General features: G+C 58.3%; 2 protein-coding genes and 1 long non-coding RNA gene across 15 annotated transcripts in view; 2 read left to right on the plus strand and 1 right to left on the minus strand.

Annotated features, from left to right (window-relative positions):
* C2CD4D (C2 calcium dependent domain containing 4D) lies at positions 1-2,227 on the plus strand. Its single transcript, XM_005663439.3, has 2 exons — positions 1-123; positions 1,007-2,227. Exon 2 carries the CDS (start codon positions 1,082-1,084, stop codon positions 2,141-2,143), a length of 1,062 nt encoding a protein of 353 aa, XP_005663496.1. The 5' UTR covers positions 1-123; positions 1,007-1,081; the 3' UTR covers positions 2,144-2,227.
* Positions 117-9,983, minus strand: LOC110260324. The gene is made up of 4 exons (XR_002343438.1): positions 9,184-9,983; positions 3,684-3,813; positions 2,971-3,053; positions 117-229 (listed from the first exon to the last, which is right to left on the minus strand). It is a non-coding gene; the product is annotated as an uncharacterized LOC110260324 (long non-coding RNA).
* Positions 7,301-19,142, plus strand: part of RORC (RAR related orphan receptor C) — a 24,346-nt gene continuing 12,504 nt past the window's right edge. For 4 of the 13 annotated variants that reach the window (XM_013997125.2, XM_013997126.2, XM_013997127.2 and 1 more), the window contains exons 1-2: positions 7,730-7,841; positions 9,972-10,001. In XM_013997125.2, coding sequence (XP_013852579.1) covers positions 7,778-7,841; positions 9,972-10,001 — 94 coding nt within the window. In that variant the 5' untranslated portion in view covers positions 7,730-7,777. Of the gene's footprint in view, positions 7,549-7,695; positions 7,842-9,971; positions 10,002-12,718; positions 12,961-19,142 lie in introns of those variants that run through there. The other 9 variants (XM_021089850.1, XM_021089853.1, XM_021089845.1 and 6 more) reach the window with 6 other exon arrangements.

Consider the following 19,142-nt stretch of genomic DNA (forward strand, 5'->3'; position numbering starts at 1 on the left):
TCCTGGCCAGAGGCCAGGACCCAGAGGCGGCTCGCAGGTGAGGCCTGCCCTCCAGGTGCCGACGGAGCCGCTGCAGTGGGCTCAGACTCCCAAGCAGAAGGTCGGAACATCGTGCTCCCCCAGGTGCGGGCGAGAGGGTGCGGTAAGCAGCGCGCGGCGGCGGCCGGGCCTCCCAGAGTCCCCTCACGGGTGGTGGAGAATCAATGCTGCCTTTGTGCTCAGCGGTTTCCTAGGGAGAAAAGGAGTGGAGAGAGGGAGGGACGGCCCAACCGCTGGGCCCGCGCTGCGGACTTGGGATGAGGTAGGGCTAGGAGGCAGGGAGCAGGACGGACAGGGCCTTAGGGGGGTGGGATCCTGTGCCCCGCAAAGGTACATCTCCTTGAAGCAGCTCTGGGTGCTCGCAGGGCAGCAGCCAAGTGTGCAGCGAGTCTGCTTCTGGCCTGGAACAACTCAGGAGGCGAGGGAGGAGCAAGAGAAGGCAGGTGGGGATAGGGCCGAAGGATGGCTCAGCTTGAGAAGCTAGCCCTGCCGCAGGGGAGGGAAGCTGGGCGTGGAGGTGTCCCAGGGGGTGCCAGATCGGGCCTAGTAGGAGAGCCTGAGTCTTCCCGCAGGATGTCTCTTGGGGGAGCTTGTATATGTTTGGGATTCTGGATCTGGGTGGGAGCTTGTGGTTACAGATCTTTTGATAATGCAGATGTTACTCTATTCTAAGAGAAGCTTAGCGTTCTAATGAGTGTTCAGCCTTCTACCTCCGGAGTGGGTGGACATCTTTGTTACCAATGAGAGAATCTGTGTACTCGGATGTCCAAGGCCTGATCTGAAAATGTGACAGTTTAGCCAGGGGCCCCCAGACTTTGCCGCCTTTTGTCCCACCCCACTCCCACCCCCCACCTCAGCTCAAACAGGGACCAGTGCTCCCTGTGGGTCGTTAAAGAAGGGAGTGGCTGCGGACCACCAGGTGTTTGCAGCATCACCCACTTCGCCCTCCCCTTCCTTTCTCGGCCAGGCCTCCTTACGAGACGCTGGATTTGGACCCTCTCGGCCTCGGAGAATTCAGACTTTCAGCCCCCTGCCCCGCCGCATGTGGCTCTTGGAAAAAGCTGGCTACAGGGTGGGGGCGGCGGAGTCTCGGGCTCGGTGGGCGCCCTCCAGCCTGTTTCCTAAGCGCCGCACCCCCGGCCAGCTGGCTCGCGCCTGCCCCAACGTCCTCACCCCCGATCGTATCCCGCAGTTCATCATCCCGCCTCGGCTCTCCGACCCAGGAGGCGCCGAGCCCCCGGGCGGGCGCGACGCGGGCGGGCGCGGCCTCCCTACGGCCTGTTCGCTGCCGCACCTGGCTGGCCGCGAAGGCTGGGCCTTCCTGCCCGAGAGCCCGCACACGCGCCGGCGCGAGTCCCTGTTCCATTCGCCGCCGCCCGCCCCGGCCGGGGGGCTGTCCCCCGCGCAGTCCCGGCTGCACGTCTCCGCCCCGGACCTGCGCCTCTGCCGGGCCCCGGACAGCGACACCGCCTCGTCGCCGGATTCGTCTCCCTTTGGCTCGCCGCGGCCAGGCCCCGACCGGCCCCGGCCGCCCAGGCCGTGCTCGCTGTCCCCGGAGGAGGCGAGCTCGGCGGACACCAGCCCTTACACGCCGCGCCGCGCGGGGCCGCCCACGCCGCCGCTCTTCCACCTCGACTTCTTGTGCTGCCAGCTGCGGCCGACCAAGGAGAGCGTGCTGCGCCTCGAGCCCCGGGGCGGGCAGCTGCGGTTCTCCGCCGAGTACCAGGCCGCCCATGGGCGGCTGCGGCTGCGCCTGGTGAGCGCCGAGGGCCTGCCCGAGCCGCGGGCCGGCCCCGGGTGCGGCGGCGGCGGCTGTTGCGTGGTGCTGAGGTTGCGGCCGCGCGTCCGGCCTCGGGGCCAGCGGAGCCGAGTGGTCAAATGCAGCGCCAACCCCATCTTCAACGAGGACTTCTTCTTTGATGGGCTCGGTCCACCAGACCTGGCCACTCGCAGTCTGAGGGCCAAGGTGCTGGACAGGGGCGCGGGGTTCCGCAGGGACGTGCTGCTGGGGGAGTGTGAGACGCCCCTTATTGCCTTGCTGCCTCCCTTGGGTGGTGGGCTAGGTCCCGGGACCTCCCTGGCACCTGCCCATCTCAGCCTTTAGCCTGAGAGACTGTCTCGCCCACTGGATCTTCCCATCTGCGGGGCATGTATTTATTTTTGCTAATAAAATGCTCGTTTGTCTCTAGCGGGATCTCTCCCCTTATTGGCATATCCTGGGCTTTTAGAACTGCAGCCTATGCTCCCTCTGCCCTGGCCATACAAGGGATGGAGGAAGCTCATTTGGGTTGTCTGAATTGGAGCAGGCCTTTAGCAGTGATTCTCGAACTGAATGAGTCACACTAGCCAGACATCAACTTGGATGAGCTTGTTAAACATGCGGAAAGAATGCCGGCCTCCATCCCCAAGAGACACTGACACTAGTTCTGTAGGTCTGGGCTGGACGGGTCCTAGGTTCCCTGTTCAGCAAGGCCCCTGCCCCTTTAGGGGGCCGTCCAATTACTGAGTCACTCCAGAAAAAAGCTCTGTGGCTGAAACCATCATAAGCCACCTTCCCCTGGGGTTCCTTGGGGCTGCACAAGGGGAAGCCAGCACTCCCCACCCATCTACCGCACCACTTCGGCCCACATCTGTTCTGAAGAGAGACGAAACTTCTGCACCTTGGGAGTGAGTCAGGAGATGTCAGACTAGCACACCACGCCTTTGGGTGTCCTCTCTCTTGCCTTCTGCACCTGTGCCACTCTGAGGGGTAAGGCTGGAGCCAAGAGCCAGACCAATCTCAATGTCCCAGGGACTAAGGGCTTGGGAGAGGAGAGCGTCCCTCTGAACTGCGCGTGCTGTTCTCAGGGATGCCCGGAAAGGGCTACCGGGTGAGTAGGAGGAGAATGTGGAAGATGGATAAATGTAGGTCACATCGTGTTTACCACCTACCTGAATGTCCCTGACGTCAGCAGTGACCTTCTTCTCACTCACCTCACCTTCCCTGGAGCTGGTTCCTCTTGGCTCAGGCTAGGCTTGGAGGAAGAAAGAAGAAAGGGAGGGAGGAAGGGAGGCACTGTGCCAACCCAGCTTCTTTTTCCCTCTTTCTCGGGCCCTTTCTCATTTTGCCCAGGGCCCCTAACCAGAGCCAAGCCTGCTGCATCCAGATAAAGCTCAGCAGAATGCTAGCATAATGCATGCACTTCCATTCAGATTGCTCCTCAGTTCCTCTTCCCTCTCTTGATTAGGTCCCCCCCCATTCCCCCCCCCCCCCGCCGTCCCCCATCCCCCCTCCTCCGTCTCCACCCCCCACTCCCCCACCCCTGTCCCTGTCCCCCAGAAGTCTTGCTCCAAATGTCCACCAGGTGGTAGCATTGATCAAATAATATTAGGTGCTAACAGCTACCCAAAGAGTATCGATTATCACCATTCAAGGAATTGTTCCAACAATTTGTCAGCAACTCCCTTGTGGGGTAAGTACTACTGTGAATATTGTTATCCAGTGTGACCTTGGGTTTATCCATTCAGTTTGGCGTAAAACCAGGATTCAGACCCAGAGAGTCTCGCCTTAGAATCTGGGCTCTTAATCACTTAACTTGAGCAGTCCTAAGTGCCAGCTGCCAACTCCCAGTCAGATCACTTCCTTCCCTGGGATGATAGCTCACCAATCTTTTCAGCCCGTGAAGTCCACCCGTAGGTCCAGCTCTGTCCCTCGTCCTGTGCTACTTCAGCCACAAATCCTCCCCTAACAACCTCTTAGGTGAGCACCTGGATTCGATGCCCATTTGAAAGCAGCTGGAAAGAAAAGTAGAGGCCATTTACCCTTCATTCATGCATTCCTTCCACAAATGCCTAGAGAGGGCCAGGGGGCGCTGGGCCTTGGGTACAGCAGGGATCAAAACAGACAGAGGGATCAGACAGGTTACAAAATGAATAAAATGCAAAAATGTTACTTGGTAATACTTCTAAAGAAACATACAGCAGGAAAGGGGCATAGGAAGGGGATCTGATGAAGAGAAGGGAGGATTATAAGAATGGAAAGAGGGAGGAAGGGACCAAAACATCTCTTTTTAACCACAGCACTTTGTACCAGGAGGTCCTGTACTTTACTTGCTCTGTCAGTTAATCATTGCCACCGCTCCGTAAGGTGGGTTCCGCAAGGAGATAAATCCGGGAGGTTAAGTAAACGGGCCTGGGGCTCGGCCCTGGCTGCAGGGAAGTTTTAGGACTGACTCATCCACAACCCCTATCCCACCTGCCGCTCCGAAGAGGCTGTGAGGTGAGAATTCAAGTCCACTCCTCTCAGGAGCAGTTCACTCCGCATCCACAGCTGGCACCTGTCCCCACCTCCACCCCCACCCTGGGGGACCGCAATGTCCCAGGAGGAACTTCCTGGCTAGCTAAAGCCACAGAAGCATGCCCTGGGGCAAGTAAAGTTGTAAGAACCCCTCCTGTGTTCAGACTGCTCTAGCCTCAAAGCCTGTTCACAGACGTAAGTCTGGATAGACATTATTGTCCCCTTTTTTTTTTTTTTTTTTCTTTTTTGTCTTTGTTGTTGTTGTTGTTGCTATTTCTTGGGCCGCTCCCGCGGCATATGGAGGTTCCCAGGCTAGGGGTCGAATCGGAGCTGTAGCCACCGGCCTACACCAGAGCCACAGCAACGCGGGATCCAAGCCGCGTCTGCAACCTACACCACAGCTCACGGCAACGCCGGATCATTAACCCACTGAGCAAGGGCAGGGACCGAAGCCGCAACCTCATGGTTCCTTGTCGGATTCATTAACCACTGCGCCATGACGGGAACTCCTATTGTCCCCTTTTTAATGATGTGGTAATTGATTACAAACAGTAGTACTGGGCTATGTTCTTATTCAAGTCTTTTGGCTCCAAAAATCAGAGCTCCCGCTGTGTCCGAGCTTAAGTGGCCACAAATGCTAATTGACAGATGAAGGGTACAGGTGGGGTGACATGGAAAGTTCAGGGCCAGGCGCTGGGTCAAACTCCCACTGGTCCCTCCACCCACAGTGGCCTTTGCAACCAGGAAAGGGGAGGGGTGGCAGCTGTGAGATCTACAGATGTTTGTAGAGCCTGAGATGTCCTTTTTTTAATGGTGGAGGGGGCTGGACCCCCTCCCTGAGTCATCACAGTGGGTTGAGGTCTCCCCAGGCAGGGACCTCTAAGGGAGAACCCAAAGAAAGGTGTTCCTAATCGCCACAGGATCAGGCTTCCCAGTGGGGGTGGCCCTTGAAAGGTGGAGCTGAGGGGGTATGTGGCTTGCAGGCTGCCCAGGCCCCACACGCTTTCCACCTTTACAGCTCAGACCCTCTCAGGAGGGGCAGGCCTGCACTGAGCTTTAAGTGGTTTCTGTGGTTTAAGGGGTGGGGAGGAAGGGAAAGAGAAGTTGGTGACTGCTCCCCAGTTCCAAGCCGCCACCCCCCCTCCACCCCCTCCAGGCTGCTTGCCCTCTGCGTTGAGATTCCCCAGCCTGATAAGGGAACTTGGGCACGTGGGGGGTGAAAATGGTCTCTGATCCCTATCAGCCTCTTCCTTGCGTAAGAATGTGAGAGGGAAATAACCACTGCCCTGCTTTGAAAGGACAGATTCCTCCAGAAAAGGGGCTGTGATTGGAGCCAGAGGGGGGAAGGGGAGGCATGAGGGGGGACTTCCCAAAAGGATGCTCACCGTACATTTCTGCCCCAAGAAGAAAGAACACCAGCCATCCACGCTTAGGGCAACGAGGGGGTAGAGATATGAGAATGTCTAGGAAGCATGCGACTGGCTGAGGCCTAGAGGCCAGGACCCTGTCTTCCCAACCACCAGTCCCTCCCTTCCCACCTCTGGAAGTGGCATGAAGTGGTGTGGCTGGGAGAGGCAGCCAGACCTGTGGCATCTGGGGTGGGCAGGGCTGCCTGGCACAAGGCCAAGGCCAAGTGCCCATCTCCAGGCACTCTACTCATGACCTCTACTCTGCCCATGATTGGGAGGTCAGGAAGGAACCTAAAAAACCCAGAGTCACAGAGGAGAGGCTTCAAAAGGAGAAAAGAGGGAGAGGAATGAGCTACAGAAGCACAGAAAACAGAAGAGCCACAGGCGGGAAGGGCTTGGCAGGGAGAGGCACAGAGAGGACACTGAGTGGAAGCAAAGCCAGTCATCGGTGGCGGGAAGGGAGCAGCAGGGCAGCACTGCCCCAGCACTCCCTGCGCGCTGCTCCTTCTGCCTCTTGCTGGCTCTACTTGTCTTTGTGACACTGGCCTCAGGGGTGCTTCAGAGAACTTTGCCTCTTACTCCAAGCCTGCCCAAGGGGCTGAGCCCCCAAACAGACCAACATCCTGTTCTGTGCAGAGAAAGGTACACAGATGCGTGGGCCACCCATTTACCAAAAGGACACGGGGCTAATCAGAGGCTCAGAGGCACAGACACATGCCCTCAGACTCTCTCTCCGTACAAGAAGATCCCCACGAGTTTCCGTCCACTCTTCCCCACTCCCTACCCCTTTGTCAACCATCCTAGGAGGTGGAGAGTCCTTCTCTACCTCTGTCTCATAAGCTACAGCCCTTGGGAGAGTCTGGGAGCTACCCAGGAATGGAGGTGCTGGAGGTGCTCCGTGTGAAGTTCCAGGATGGGGTAAGAGTGGAGGATGGTGAGATGGGAGGGCAGGCGAGGAAAGGGACAGCTGCCTGCCCTCTCCACGCCAGGTGCCACGTGCACAAGGTTGGGGGGAGTGGGCTGCCGTCACGAGGCTGAGGCGTGGCTGGCTCCTGCTCTGCTGTTTACCAGCTGGGAGTGAGAGCAGGAGGAGGTGCCAGGGAGCCTCCCCACTGCAGCCTGGCCCCCGGCCAGCCGGCCTGTTGGGTAACCAGGAGAGCCAGGCCCAGCTAATCAAACTCTGGGCCGAGGCTGGGCAGGAGAATAGAAGCATCCAGGACTCACAGAAGCCTCATCCTGTGCCCCCTGCCCTGAAGAGCCCTGCTCAGTGATGGGGGATCGGGGTGCGGGGAGGTCTCCTTCCTGTACCTAGTGCAGTGTAGCACGTCTCCCATGGCTCCTGTGCCCCCAAAAACAACTCCAGGCCTGCCCCCGACCCCAAAAGACTGGGAGGATATGGAGGCATCAGGGAGCCAGGGAATTCTAGAGAAGGGCAGCAAATGGCAGAGGCTAAGCCGGCAGAGGCCTCAAGGAACCCAGAAACCACTGGGATGACTCTGACCTCATCCTGGAGAAGAGACCCCATCCCCCAGATAAACCATCCTATCTTCATCTCTCCCCTCCCCAACTCCCCTGATCTTATCACCTGTCTTGGTCAAGTAGAAAGCATATGATTCTAAAGTCAGCAAGACCTGTGTTCAATGCACAGCTCAGCCACTTATGGTCCTTATGCAAATGCTTGGGCAAGTCGGGACAATCTTTGACCATCACTTCACTTAGGAGCATCACCTAGTTATCTGGAGCAACTATGTTTGCCTCGTGGCGGATGCTGGGAGGATCGGAGAAAATCATAGATTTATACACAGCACACGTCCATCGATAAATGTGAGCACCCTTCCCGTCACCTACCCTGTTTCTCCCCAAGGCTTAAACTTTGTTCTTCCGGTGTCTCCTCTTGTCCCTTTCTGATGCCAAAACACTCTGCCAGCCACTCCTTTCCCCTGCCTGCTGCCGGGCCAGGTGCTCTGTCCCTCCCCCCTTCCCTCCCCTGGGCCCTGCTCCCTGCCCTCCTGGGCAGCCAGGGCAGCAAGGACGGCACCCAGGGAGTTGCCCCATGGACAGGGCCCCACAGAGACACCACCGAGCCTCGAGGGGTAAGAGGCCCTACGGCCCTGCAGGCAGGTGGCAGGGGCTGCCAGGAAGTTCAGGGGACAGGGAGAGGTGGGAAGAGACTGGTTGGGAAGTGAGGAGGTGGGGAGGAGCAAGAGGAGAGAGAAGGAGAGAGGGGTTGGCCGGCGAAGGCGGGACGGTGAGACAGGACAGGTCTCCATAGAAACGGAAGGAGAGACCGGAGGAGGAGAAACGCGAAGCGGGAGAAGCCGGAAGCACACGGAGGGGAAAGAAAGGGAGAAGCAAGGAGGGAAGGGACAGGTGGGATGGGGGAGGAGAGCCAAGTCGGGAAGCTGGAAGAAGGAAGCGCCGCACAGGGCCAGGCCCTGCCAAGTGTGAGCGCCCCCTGGGAGGAGGAGCGGGCACTGCTCCTTTGGCTGGGACCCGCTCTGGGCAGCAGTGGCTGGGAGGCTGGCCATCCACCTTCTGTTCATCCAGCAATGGAGGAAGCTGCCCTGCCTTTAAGGATGACAGAGGGTGGGGGAGAAAGCAATAGCACCCTGTCTGCTGCCCGTAACCCACGGGCCCAGCACTTTCCTCCCCGGTGTGGGGTTTCATTTCTGCAAAGAATGTGGGGCACCTGGCCAGGGGCAGCGGCGGACAGAGACTCGGGCGGACCTTGGCCCCACGGATGGTCTAACAGCCTCTCCCATGGCCACAAGCTCGGTCAGGTGTGAGCACTGAGGGGAAACGCTCCAGGGCCACCTGGCGGAGGAAGAACTCCACTGCCGGGGCCAAGAGGGGAGCGCTCCCACCCCAGGACTGCTCTGAGGTGCAAGGCTGGAGGCCAGAGAGACAGTGCCACGTCAGGGAGGAAGCTGGGTGGGGCCAGGCAGGATCAGCGGGGTGGGGGGAGGCGGGAGGGGCCGGATGGAGCCACTCCCTCCCTGGGCACCTCCCCCCACCCTACCCCAGCGGAGCCTGGGCCTTCAAGTCCAATCACCCCCACTCAGCCCAGTGGAGGAAGCTTGTTAGAGGGAGCATCTCTTGGGCAGAGGGACAGTGCGGGGTCGGGGGCAGAGGGGGGAGGTGTCAAGGATTGGACAAACGGAAGGAAAAAAATAACCGGAGAGCAGAGTCAGAAGTTAGAGAAACTTGGGGCATAAGGCAGGCCTGCAGCGTTTTCTGAAAGGAAAGACTAGCCCTGTGCTCTGTGAGGAGCTGCTGTATGGATGTGGGAAATGCACCAAGGTCTGGCCCTGGGGAGGCTTCTTCCCAGGGTCTTGGTAGGTGTTTAATAAAAGCTCACCATATGAATGAATGACACCGCCCCGCCCCCTGCAATGATACTCTAGCTAAGGCTTTCCCTCTGGCGGGCTATGCCTCCCTGCCCACCCCAGATCAACTCACCTAGCTCAGCACTGCCTGCTCTCCACCTGGACCAGCCACACACACCAACAGGAAGGGATTCCTTCCTCTGCAAGCTCATGGACCAGTGGAGCCAGAGCCTGTGGAAGGCCAAACGGAGTCCGTGCTTGAAGCTCTCCCTCTTCCTCTTAATAGCCTCACTAGCCTATTCTCCACCCCCACACCTCTGAAATTCCCAGGTGCCTTCAGGCACAAATAAGCAACCAAGAGATTTAACTCTGGCTGCAGAATACTGTGCACCTGTAATGGGGCGGGCACTACAGAATAACAATGTGAACGAGGCAGGCACAGTCCCTGCCTCCATGGGGCTTACTGTCTCACAGGAAAGCCCCGTTTCACAGGTAGTGACACAGCTATAGCGGTGAGATGATGTGGTGAGTGCCAGGAAATCAAATGCCTGATGCTGAGTAAATGCAAGGACAAGGGAGAAGGGCATGCTTACCTTCTCCAAGGAAAAGACATGATCGGGACGCTGGAGGATGAGAAGTTGGCTAGATGGACGAGGGGCCAGGGAGGGACATTCCGGGCAGGAGGAATAGTGTAGAGAAGCCCCAGAGTGGTGAGGAGCCTGCACTTTTGAGGACCTGGAAGAGTCCTTGGGTGACCATAGGGCCGAGAGTGAAGAGAGGGTGCAGTGGAGGGTGGTCCCACCTTCTCCTCAGATGCCGTTCTGCTGGGAAGGAATGAGGTGGGGTGGGGGCCTGGGCACTGGGGAGTCCACTATGGTCCTCGGCTTTTGACCCTGACCCCCCCCCCTTTTCTCCTTATAGAGCTGCTGGCTGCAAAGAAGACCCACACCTGTGAGTAGAGGATTGGGATAAGAGCTGGTGCTGGGGTCTGGGGAGAGGACAAAGAATTCAGCAAGGGCTCCAGCCAGCCCGTGCGGATGAATGGCTTGCGCCTTGCTAGGCGGAGATGGCTGAGATGAGGAAGGGAGAGGGAGGGCTGAAGAAACCTCAAGATCCAGGCAACAGAGGGAGACAGGAAGCCTGAAGAGTGCGGGGGAGGCGTTCCCGTTGTGGCACAGTGGTTAACGAATCCGACTAGGAACCATGAGGTTGCGGGTTCCATCCCTGGCCTTGCTCAGTGGGTTAAGGATCCGGCATTGCCGTGAGCTATGGTGTAGGTCGCAGATGTGGCTCGGATCTGGCTTTGCTGTGGCTCTGGCGTAGGGAAAAAAAAAAAAGAAGAGTGAGAGGGAACATCGCAAAGAATCAAGGAGAGAACAATGAAAGGGCGCCCAGGAGACGCAAGGGGGTGGGGCAGACCGCTGGGCCAGAGCAGGGGCAGATGGGGGAGGCAGGGTGACCTCAGGGGCTCAGGGAGCCTGCACCAGGCTTTGTGGCGGCAAGCCCAGGTTTGGTGTTCATCTCTGTGGTTAACACATCCCAAGGTGTGAACAAGCCTGGGGCCAGGCTGTGCAGGGCTGGAGAGCAGGAAAGCCTTCATCTCTGTAGGGATAGGAACACTCTGGGTCCTGGGGCCCTGAAAGCCCGAGGCTACAGCAGCTGAGAAAGGGGTTAGAGCTCAGGAAGCACTTTCGCATGGAGGCTAGCAAGTAAGCATCCTCTCTGGGGACGTCTCAGCACATCAGATCTATCCTCCTGGTTTGTGGGAGAGGCTGCTCCTCCAGAAAATGCACCTACTGCACCTTATGCTCAAAGCTTATGTCCCATCAACAAGCCCTTCCCAGGCTAAGAGCCCTCTGGGGTCGGCTTTCTAAGCATCCCTGAATTGACAAGGACCCTCCTGGGCAGGAGAGGCCGCCCTCCCTTAGATTGCCTACCAGTTCTTCCTGAGCTCACTTGGGCTCCTCCCTCTGCCAGAACTGCCTAGAGCTCCCCGTTGCCAGCAGAGAGCTCTCGGGGGGCAACAGCATCACCCTCCTCCCTGAGTTGGTCAGACAGGGGCTGGGGGGGCACCAGGAGGCTACATCCTTCTGAGTGGGGGGTTGCTTTGCTCAGCACAATCCTGATCGGTGCCTCGCCTGCCCCTAGCCACAGGGCCCCACGGAAATGCTGAGCAGGGCCCTGGGAGGAAAGCGGGTCATGGAGTGACGCGGGTGAGCTGGGGGAGGGGGGCCAGGGACCATATGTGGGTGGGGGGAGAAGGGGGACTTTCGGAGCATCTGGAAGTGGAAGAGGCTGAACTCTATTCCTACCCTTAACCCTTCACCACAGAAACCTCGACCAGGACCACACCCCCTTATCTCCTTCCTAACCCACTGGCCCTGTGCAATCGCACGGCCATCTCACCCCCCAACATGTGAGTGTCCTCAGAAGAAGAGGGGCTGACAGCCCCTCCCCCAACCCACTGCCCAGCTCCCTAGAGCCCGAAGGCCAGCAGGCAAAGGCCTGTGCCAGGCTGAAAAGTCGTTAGAGTCAGAGACCTCTTAGGAGGGTTGGCCTGGAGAATCCGGAAGAGAGTAACACCTCCCCCAGGCCGAGAGGCTCTGAAAAATAGGCTCTGGAATGGAGACAACCCCAAAAGGGAGGAGCCCAACGGGGAACCCCAGACCAAGAGGAGGCCTGATTGCTAAGGGGCCTTGAAGAGAGAACCCGCAGGCCGAGGTACCCGGCAGAGCAGATATGAGGCTGAGAGGGCCTCTGAGAGAGAGGTATTAGCCCCCTAGAAGGACCCCTAGACCAAGAAATTCTATAGACTCAAACAGAAGGAGACCGCCCAGGCTGAGACACCCTCATAAGCAGACCTGAACCAGGGATCCCATCCCATTCCTCAGGTGGGAACTGGGGCCCAACTGCCTGCTTTTGAATCCTGACTCCACCGCATAGCTGTGTGACTTTGGGGAAGTGGCTTAACTTCTCTGTGTCTCACTGTCCTCATCTTTGAAATAGGGATAATGGCACCTACCTCATAAAGTATTTTGCAGGGATTAGACAATCCATGTAAAACATTCGGAACCATTTCTGGCACACAGTTCAGTGGTATCAGCAGCAGCAGCATCTGCATTCCAATTTCAGCAGTTTTGCTCCTGGGGAAATTTCTGACACACTAACCCCTCCTACAGACAGTGGCATTTGTCTAATGATTATTCCGGCTACTACTATCATTTATTCCCTAGCCCAGAGTGTGCTCCGGGTCTGTAGGGAGGGCGTAAGCAGAGTTGGTGGTGGGGGAGCCTCCCAGACTGTGTCTCACTGAGCACAGCTGTTGGCAGTCCACAAGGTCGCAGGTGGCACACGCCACCGCCCCAGGCAGACATTCTGTGACTTACCTCTAGAAACATCCCTGTCCCTGGAGTCACCTGGCAAAGAGGGTCAGGCTCGGGGTCCTCAGGGGGGAGGGGGAGTAAGGGCCTGGCCCCAGGCTCCTGTGAGCTCCATTCCGGCTCCCCAGCCAGAACGACCCAGGCGGGTGGAAACAGCTTTTACCGCGTGTGGCTGTCGCATGTGGTTTTGGAATTTTCCAACGCCCCCTGCGATTGGCTGCCCCACCCCTCACACCCTGCCCCAGGCCCAGATTGGCCACATGAAGCGCCTGTCATCCTACCCACTGCACCCCAGGGGGTGGGGGGTGGTAAAGTTGGGGGGGTTGTCACTCGGCCACCTGTGTGGTGCGGAGCTTAAACCCCCCTGCCCAGAAGCATTGGGGGAGAGCTAGGTGCAGAGCTGCAGGCTGAGGCTCTGCTGAGAGGGCCTCACCCCCAACCCCGCTGCCAGCTGCACCCCATCCCTGGACCACCCCCCGCTAAGAAGGACGGGAGCCCAGTCGGCAAAGCCCACGGCTCAGTCATGAGAAGTAAGTGAATGGGGCCACCCGGGAGAGGAGAACCTGGGGCCAGTCGTCATCCCCCATCCTCTGGAAAGGAGGGGCATCTTGGGAACAGTGCGAGCAAAGCTGAGTGCTCTTCCTTAGCAGGGTGCCTCCCAGTCAAGGCCAAGGTCTGTTGGGAGATGGGTGGAGTAGTTGGGGAGGGGGTCTTGCTCCCCCAACAGTTCTCTTAGAGCAGCCACAGTAAAGGAACTATTGAGGAACTCCTCTGTCATGGGCTCTGGACAGAATCTCCAAGAGCATCTGGGGTACCCGGCCTCTGACGACAAGAGACTGAGACCCAGAGTGGCCGAGGGCTCCACCTCAGGCACACAGCTCTAGTAGGTGGAGGTTGGTAATTAACAGCGAACCTGAACTTGCTCTTTCGGCTCCTTCCCTCCAAGCCTCCAGGCTGCCTGAGAATGGGGTGAGAAAGGAGGCAGCGGAATTGATAGGCCCTAAAGCAGCAGGATACTGAGAGTAAAGCGAGGTCAGGCAGAGGGGGTCAGAACCCCAGCATCCAGGCCTCAGAACCACCACACTCTCTGCCCAATGCAGGGACGTGAGGCCCAAGTGGACTCCAGCCAGGGTGCCGTGCGTGTGTGTGTGTGTGTGTGTGTGTGTGTGTGTGTGTGTGTGTGTGAGAGGTGCGGGTGGCCCACCCCGGGTTCAGATGCCCATTTGAGGAGATGGTTCAGGCAGAAGAGATGGGAGCAAAAAGCCTTCAGCTTCACCCCTATCCTGGCAGAGCCATGGGCCAACTGCTGGTGGGCAGATGGCTGGGGTCCCTGCCTTCTAGCGGACTAGGGGTGGGCAGGGCAACCACCCTGGTAAAGGAGGCCAGAGAACCTCTTCGAGCCCAGGGTGAAGGAAGAAAAGGGAAGCCCCACGTCCCTGTGGCCTGAGGCAGCCCCTGCCTCAACCCGGGGCCTTCCCACAACCCACAGAAGGGTCCTGGAAAGACCCGTCAGCTGAGAGACTCAAGACCAGGTTCTGGTGCCACGTCCGTCACTGATGAGCCTTGTAGCCTTAGGCCAGCCATTGAGCCTCTATCTCCCCTTCTGCAAAACAAGCTGAATTTTCAAACAAAAATCACCTATGGAGAGGCTCCCAGTTCTGAGGGCCCAGGACCAAGGAGAGTGGCCTGCTCTCCGAGTTAAGTACCTCTAAAGGCAGTGGAGAAAACTCAGCTCTCCTGGAGGATACACGGAGAGGAGGCCAGGGAAGGAAAGGGCTCTACTTCCACGCCTGGGACGGAGACCCCAGTGCAGGTGTACAAGCTGGGGCGGGTCAGGAGGGGCGAGGAGAAGAGCCAACACCATCCATGGGAAGATGGGCCCCTTGGAGCTTCGGTTTCCCTTCTAGCTTCTTCCCATTAGCAGCAAAGGTTAGCAGACCAGTCTTCCCAGAAACAGTCTCAAATCAGCAAATCCACCCTGGGAAGCAGTGATCGGGCGTGCTTCAGAGCCTGGCAGGAGGGCAGGAATCCCCAGGACTGGCCGGGTAAATACTGCAGCTCTGCATGATATCACCCTGGGCTGGTAAGCAGGAGAGGGGCTGGTCCAGGGGCTTGGTGCCACTGGTCCTTCTCACTTGGACATCCCCCGGTCTCTCATAGCCCCAGATTATCAGACTGCCCCAACCCCCTAGTCAGTGCCAGCCACCACCATGTTCTCTGACCATAGCTGGGGTCTTGGGACTGTGATACACCAAAGACCTAGGGCCAGACACACAAGCAGCAGCAGCAGACCAAGAAACAAAGAGGGATGCTGAGACCAAACTCAGATGGCATGGGGAGAGAGTGATATCCAGAGAGAGATAACTGGAGAAACGCCAGGAGAGCCCAAATCGCTATGTGAAGCCTGAGACAGAACTTGTGTGCAAAAGACAGGCACACAGATGCAGGGAGAGACGGAGAGGACGTAAAGCTGGCAGGAGAGGGGAGACGCTGAGGATTGATCGGGCCTAGGAAGACAGGAAGTGGGAGGCATGGGATTTCTAGAGGTTCTGAAAGAATGATACAGGCTCTCTGCCGCGACCTGCTGCTAAGTAGAAAGGAAATGTAGAAAGGAGCTAGAAAGACTCCGCAGCCAGCCAGAGGGAGGGCGGCCCCGCATCTGAGTCGGGGCATGGCAGGCGTGGAGGACGAGGGATACGAGGTCACATGCCTATCTTTGCTGTGCCCTGATCTTTCTCAAACCCGGTCACGATAATGAGGAGTCGTGGGCCGGAAATCTTCCCAAGTCCCAGGGTGCCAGAGACCTCATCCCGAGAGCTCAGGGCCATCTGAGGATTTACAAAGGGCCCCCTCCTTCCTCGCATGACTGCTGCACCTTCGCCTTTTCCTGTCTTCCCATTCCTAATGGGACTCCCAAACACCCCCAGCCCAGGGCACGAGCAGCCAGGAGCATCCCAGCCTGTCCCATCACCATAAACATGGGCGTTGGTGTGGCCGCCCCTCCCGGGGGCGCCCTCCCTCTCCCCGGCCTCTGTGCCCCTGACTCAAACAGGGAACAGGGACTTTCCCATGCTACGAGCTCTCCAAGAAAGGCAGCCCTGGGGTCTCCTCCTCTCCTCCATTGACTCGTTCTTTCTGAGATCTCCAGTCCTGCTGCAACCCTGCCCCTGGGGTTCTGGGCTCAGAAAGGATGGAGAGGTCCGTCTGCAGGGAGGGAGAGCAACCGGGCAGGGGCTTGAGGCCAGAGTCAGGGTCCTTCCGGATCCACAGGTCCCCTGCAGCTGAGGTACCCGGTAAGGAGACGCGGCCCCAGAGGCCGGCATGGCCACTGCCTGTGACTGTCTGGGTTCCCATCCTCACAGCTTCCTCCTGGTGATTCATCCCCTCCCTCATCCACTGGTTGTTTTCACTCAATTCTTTGTTTCCCCTCCTTTCTCCTGTCCCAGACTGCGGGGGTGGCGGGGGCACCAGGAGGGGGTTTCAGGTGGCTGGCTGTCTTTCGTGGCTTTTCAAAACCCCAGACTCTCCATCGCCCACCTGAGTTTTAGCTTCACTACTTTCTCAGCCCTGGGATCTGGATGTATCAGCAGAAAATTCTCGCCCCGGGCCGGGGGGGTGGGGTGGGGGGAGCGTTCCCCAGGTACAACTGCTTCCCTCCCAACCCCCACCCGACCCTCCCCCTCCTGCTTTCTGCGGCGGAGCCCACCGCTGTGGTTTCCAGCTTTGCAGAAGCTGCGGGAACTGAGAGCTGAGAAAGGAGGGAGGCTGGTAACGGGCTGGGGTACCCAGGGGACCCCTGGCCAGAGCTGTGGTCTCCGTGGGGAGAGGGCCTGAGTGTTGGCTCTGGGGAGCGGGCGGGGTGGGTGGGGGGATGCTAAGCTAAGAAAAGAGATGCATTCCTCTTTCTCACTCCCTCATTTGTAGCTGCAGAGAGGCCCTCTGAGATGTGTAAGAGCCCATCCACACCCCAAGGGGTCTGTCATCTCCCAAGTCAGGAGCTCTGGTAGGATGGGCCAGCCATTCCTCCCTGGCCCTAGAAGCCAAGGGTAAAGGCGGGAGGGGGCAGGCACCACAGAAAAAGGTGTGGGACAGAGGGAATAATGTCCCTCTGGATCCTTAGACTAGACCTGAGTCCTGACTTTAGTTCCACAGGTATCCTTGAATGTCGTTCCTAGCCCACCCCCTCACCTCACACTTTCCCCTGCTTCTGGTGACCTTGCCCCCCCCCATGCCACTCTGCCCAGTGCATTTGGGCATCTCATCCTCATAGGGCATATGGCTCTATCTATGGCTGAGGACACGGGCTCTCGGGTTAGAGACCTGTTCACATGCTGGATCTGCCACTTCTGGCTGTGTAACCTTAGTCAAGCCGCTTACTCTCTCTAGGACTCAGTTTTCTCACATAAAATGGGGACAATAGAAATAGCGCCTCCTTCACAGGATTGTTGTGATCGTTAAATGAAAAATGTATGCAAAGCCTGGCTTTCCATGTAAGTTTCGGCCAGTGCTTGTGTCTATCATTATTATTATTCCTGGTTAATCCATGTCCACTGGAGAAAAGGAGAGGAACAGAGAAGAAAGGAGAGGCCCAGCCCTAGACCGATGGGGCAGCAGGAGACGGTGAGGTTCCTCTCTCTGCATCCCTTCTATACCAGGGCTGGGGTGGTTCTGGGGTTGGAGGGGAGAGATCCCCCTGGGTTGCAGCCCCTCCTTTGCTCCTACCACTTCCTCTCTGTGGTATAAGGCACCTGGACAGGGCCCAGGGCTGGCTTCCTAAAGTGGCACCCGGCCAGGCTCTGGATGCATTCATAGAGCGCTATCAATGAATCTTGCAGCTGTGAAAAGAGTGAGATTAGAGGAGGCTGGAGGGAGGTGGGGGGCAGCCTACTTTGTCTCTACCGTATTTCCCCACGTAGGAGGTGCTCGGAGGAAGCCCCCTGGGCATCCTGCAATTCCCGAAGCGGTCCGGAAGAGAGTCACTTTCTTGTCCTGGTACCATGTCAGCGTGAAGATTCAGAAGCCATACCGGATGGCAGGGAAGATACAGGAATGGGCCGGGGAGGAGACTGCCAACCCCACTCTTATGCCCCAGGAAAAGCAGCCTGGCCCAAAAGCAGGACAAGGAACGAAATTCTTGCTACTCAAAAGTATAGAGTGAGGACTAGCAAGCTTGGGCACCACGGAGAGCTCGTTCAAATGCAGGACCTGGGCCACCCCCTCAGACCTCCTGCCTAGGGACCTGCATTTTAACAAGATCCCTGGCTGATCTTGTTTGGGACTCAGAGGTCTAGAGTTACCCAGTCACTAGGTGGTTACAGGAGGTATGGTGCGCACCTGGGCAGTTCTCCCTCCTAGGAATTAGAGGGAGTCCTTTGATGGACCCTGAGAAAGAGCTACGGAGATCTCCCCGAAGCAGGAGGTAGGGTGGGCAGAGTGAGGGCTGCTCTGGGAACCGTGCAGGGGCTGGCCTAGGGGTTTCTGACCTCTGCTTGGTTCTAGTTCCTGGCACCGGCAGGCCCTTAGCTGGTAAGTTCCTGGCAGGCCAGGCTCCCGGGCAACAGCCTGAGTAATCCTGTGATTACTCAGCTCCCCTCCCCAATCTGGGTTCCCACCACCTGTTACTTCAGGGACAGGACTCAAGGGGGGAGGTTTTGAAGGGGAGGTATCCGAGCTGTTTTTCAGGCCCGGTTCACCCCACCGCCAGCTCTGCCAGTCCCCTTCCCGTTCTCTCCCCTCCCCTCCTCCCCAAGCCACCCGGGTGCGCACCGGTACTTTCTCTTTGAGGTTTTGGGTAGATGGCCCTGCGGGGGTACAGGTGGCAGGGCAAGGAGGGAGGAGCAGGATAAGATGGAGCCAGGGGTTGGGCATGGAGCCAGGACACGAGTGTGGGGTGTTCTGTGTTTCCGCGGCTCTCTCTCCATCTCTGGGTTTATCTCTTTTGTCCCCTGGTCTCGAACCTCTTGGTCTCTCTAGCTCTGAGGCTAGAGGTTCAGACCCTCTAGCTCAGAACCCCTAAACCTATGTGCTTTTCTCTGTGTGTACCTCTGTCCTAGGCTACAGTTGGGGAGCATGGGGGAGTGGCTGGCCTGGTGGCTGAGGTCCAAACGCTGGTACACACACACCACACACACCACACACACACACACACACACGCACACACGGGTATTTGAAAAGGGGGTCCGTGGCCAGCCACATCGTCCTATGAGAGGGCGAGGTCTTGGCGATGCTGTTGTGAGGTTCCTAGGGCCGGGACCAGCAATGGGTCAGCCCACGGGGCAGAGATGTGTCTGGGTCACCCGTGTGGTCGGTGCACACACGCACACGGATGTGGCCCTTGGAGAAGGGAAGCGGCAGGGAGGCCTGTGGTTGCCTGCTGGGCCGGAGCCCGAGTTCCCACTGTGGCTTGGCCTAGTCTCCCTCCCGCTTACTTTTTTGGGTGACCCACGTTGGTTTCTGCCCTCTCTGGGCTTAAGGCCACTGTGGAGAGCGAGCCCACAGCACTGGAGGGGGAAGGCGTTGGGGAAAGGTGACAGCGGACTCTACGGGTCTCAGATGTGTTCTGGGTTCTGGCCTGCGGTGCTCGGTAAGAGCCAACACATAGCACTCGTGGCTGCGCTTTTTCCCTGTGCCTAATGTGCTACCGCGCAGCAGCCCGAGGACAGCCAATGAAGGCGACTCCTACCCTGATTTTACCAACAGGGAACTGAGGCCT

This window comes from Sus scrofa, chromosome 4 (genome assembly GCF_000003025.6).
Source record: "Sus scrofa isolate TJ Tabasco breed Duroc chromosome 4, Sscrofa11.1, whole genome shotgun sequence".
Lineage (NCBI taxonomy): Eukaryota > Metazoa > Chordata > Mammalia > Artiodactyla > Suidae > Sus > Sus scrofa.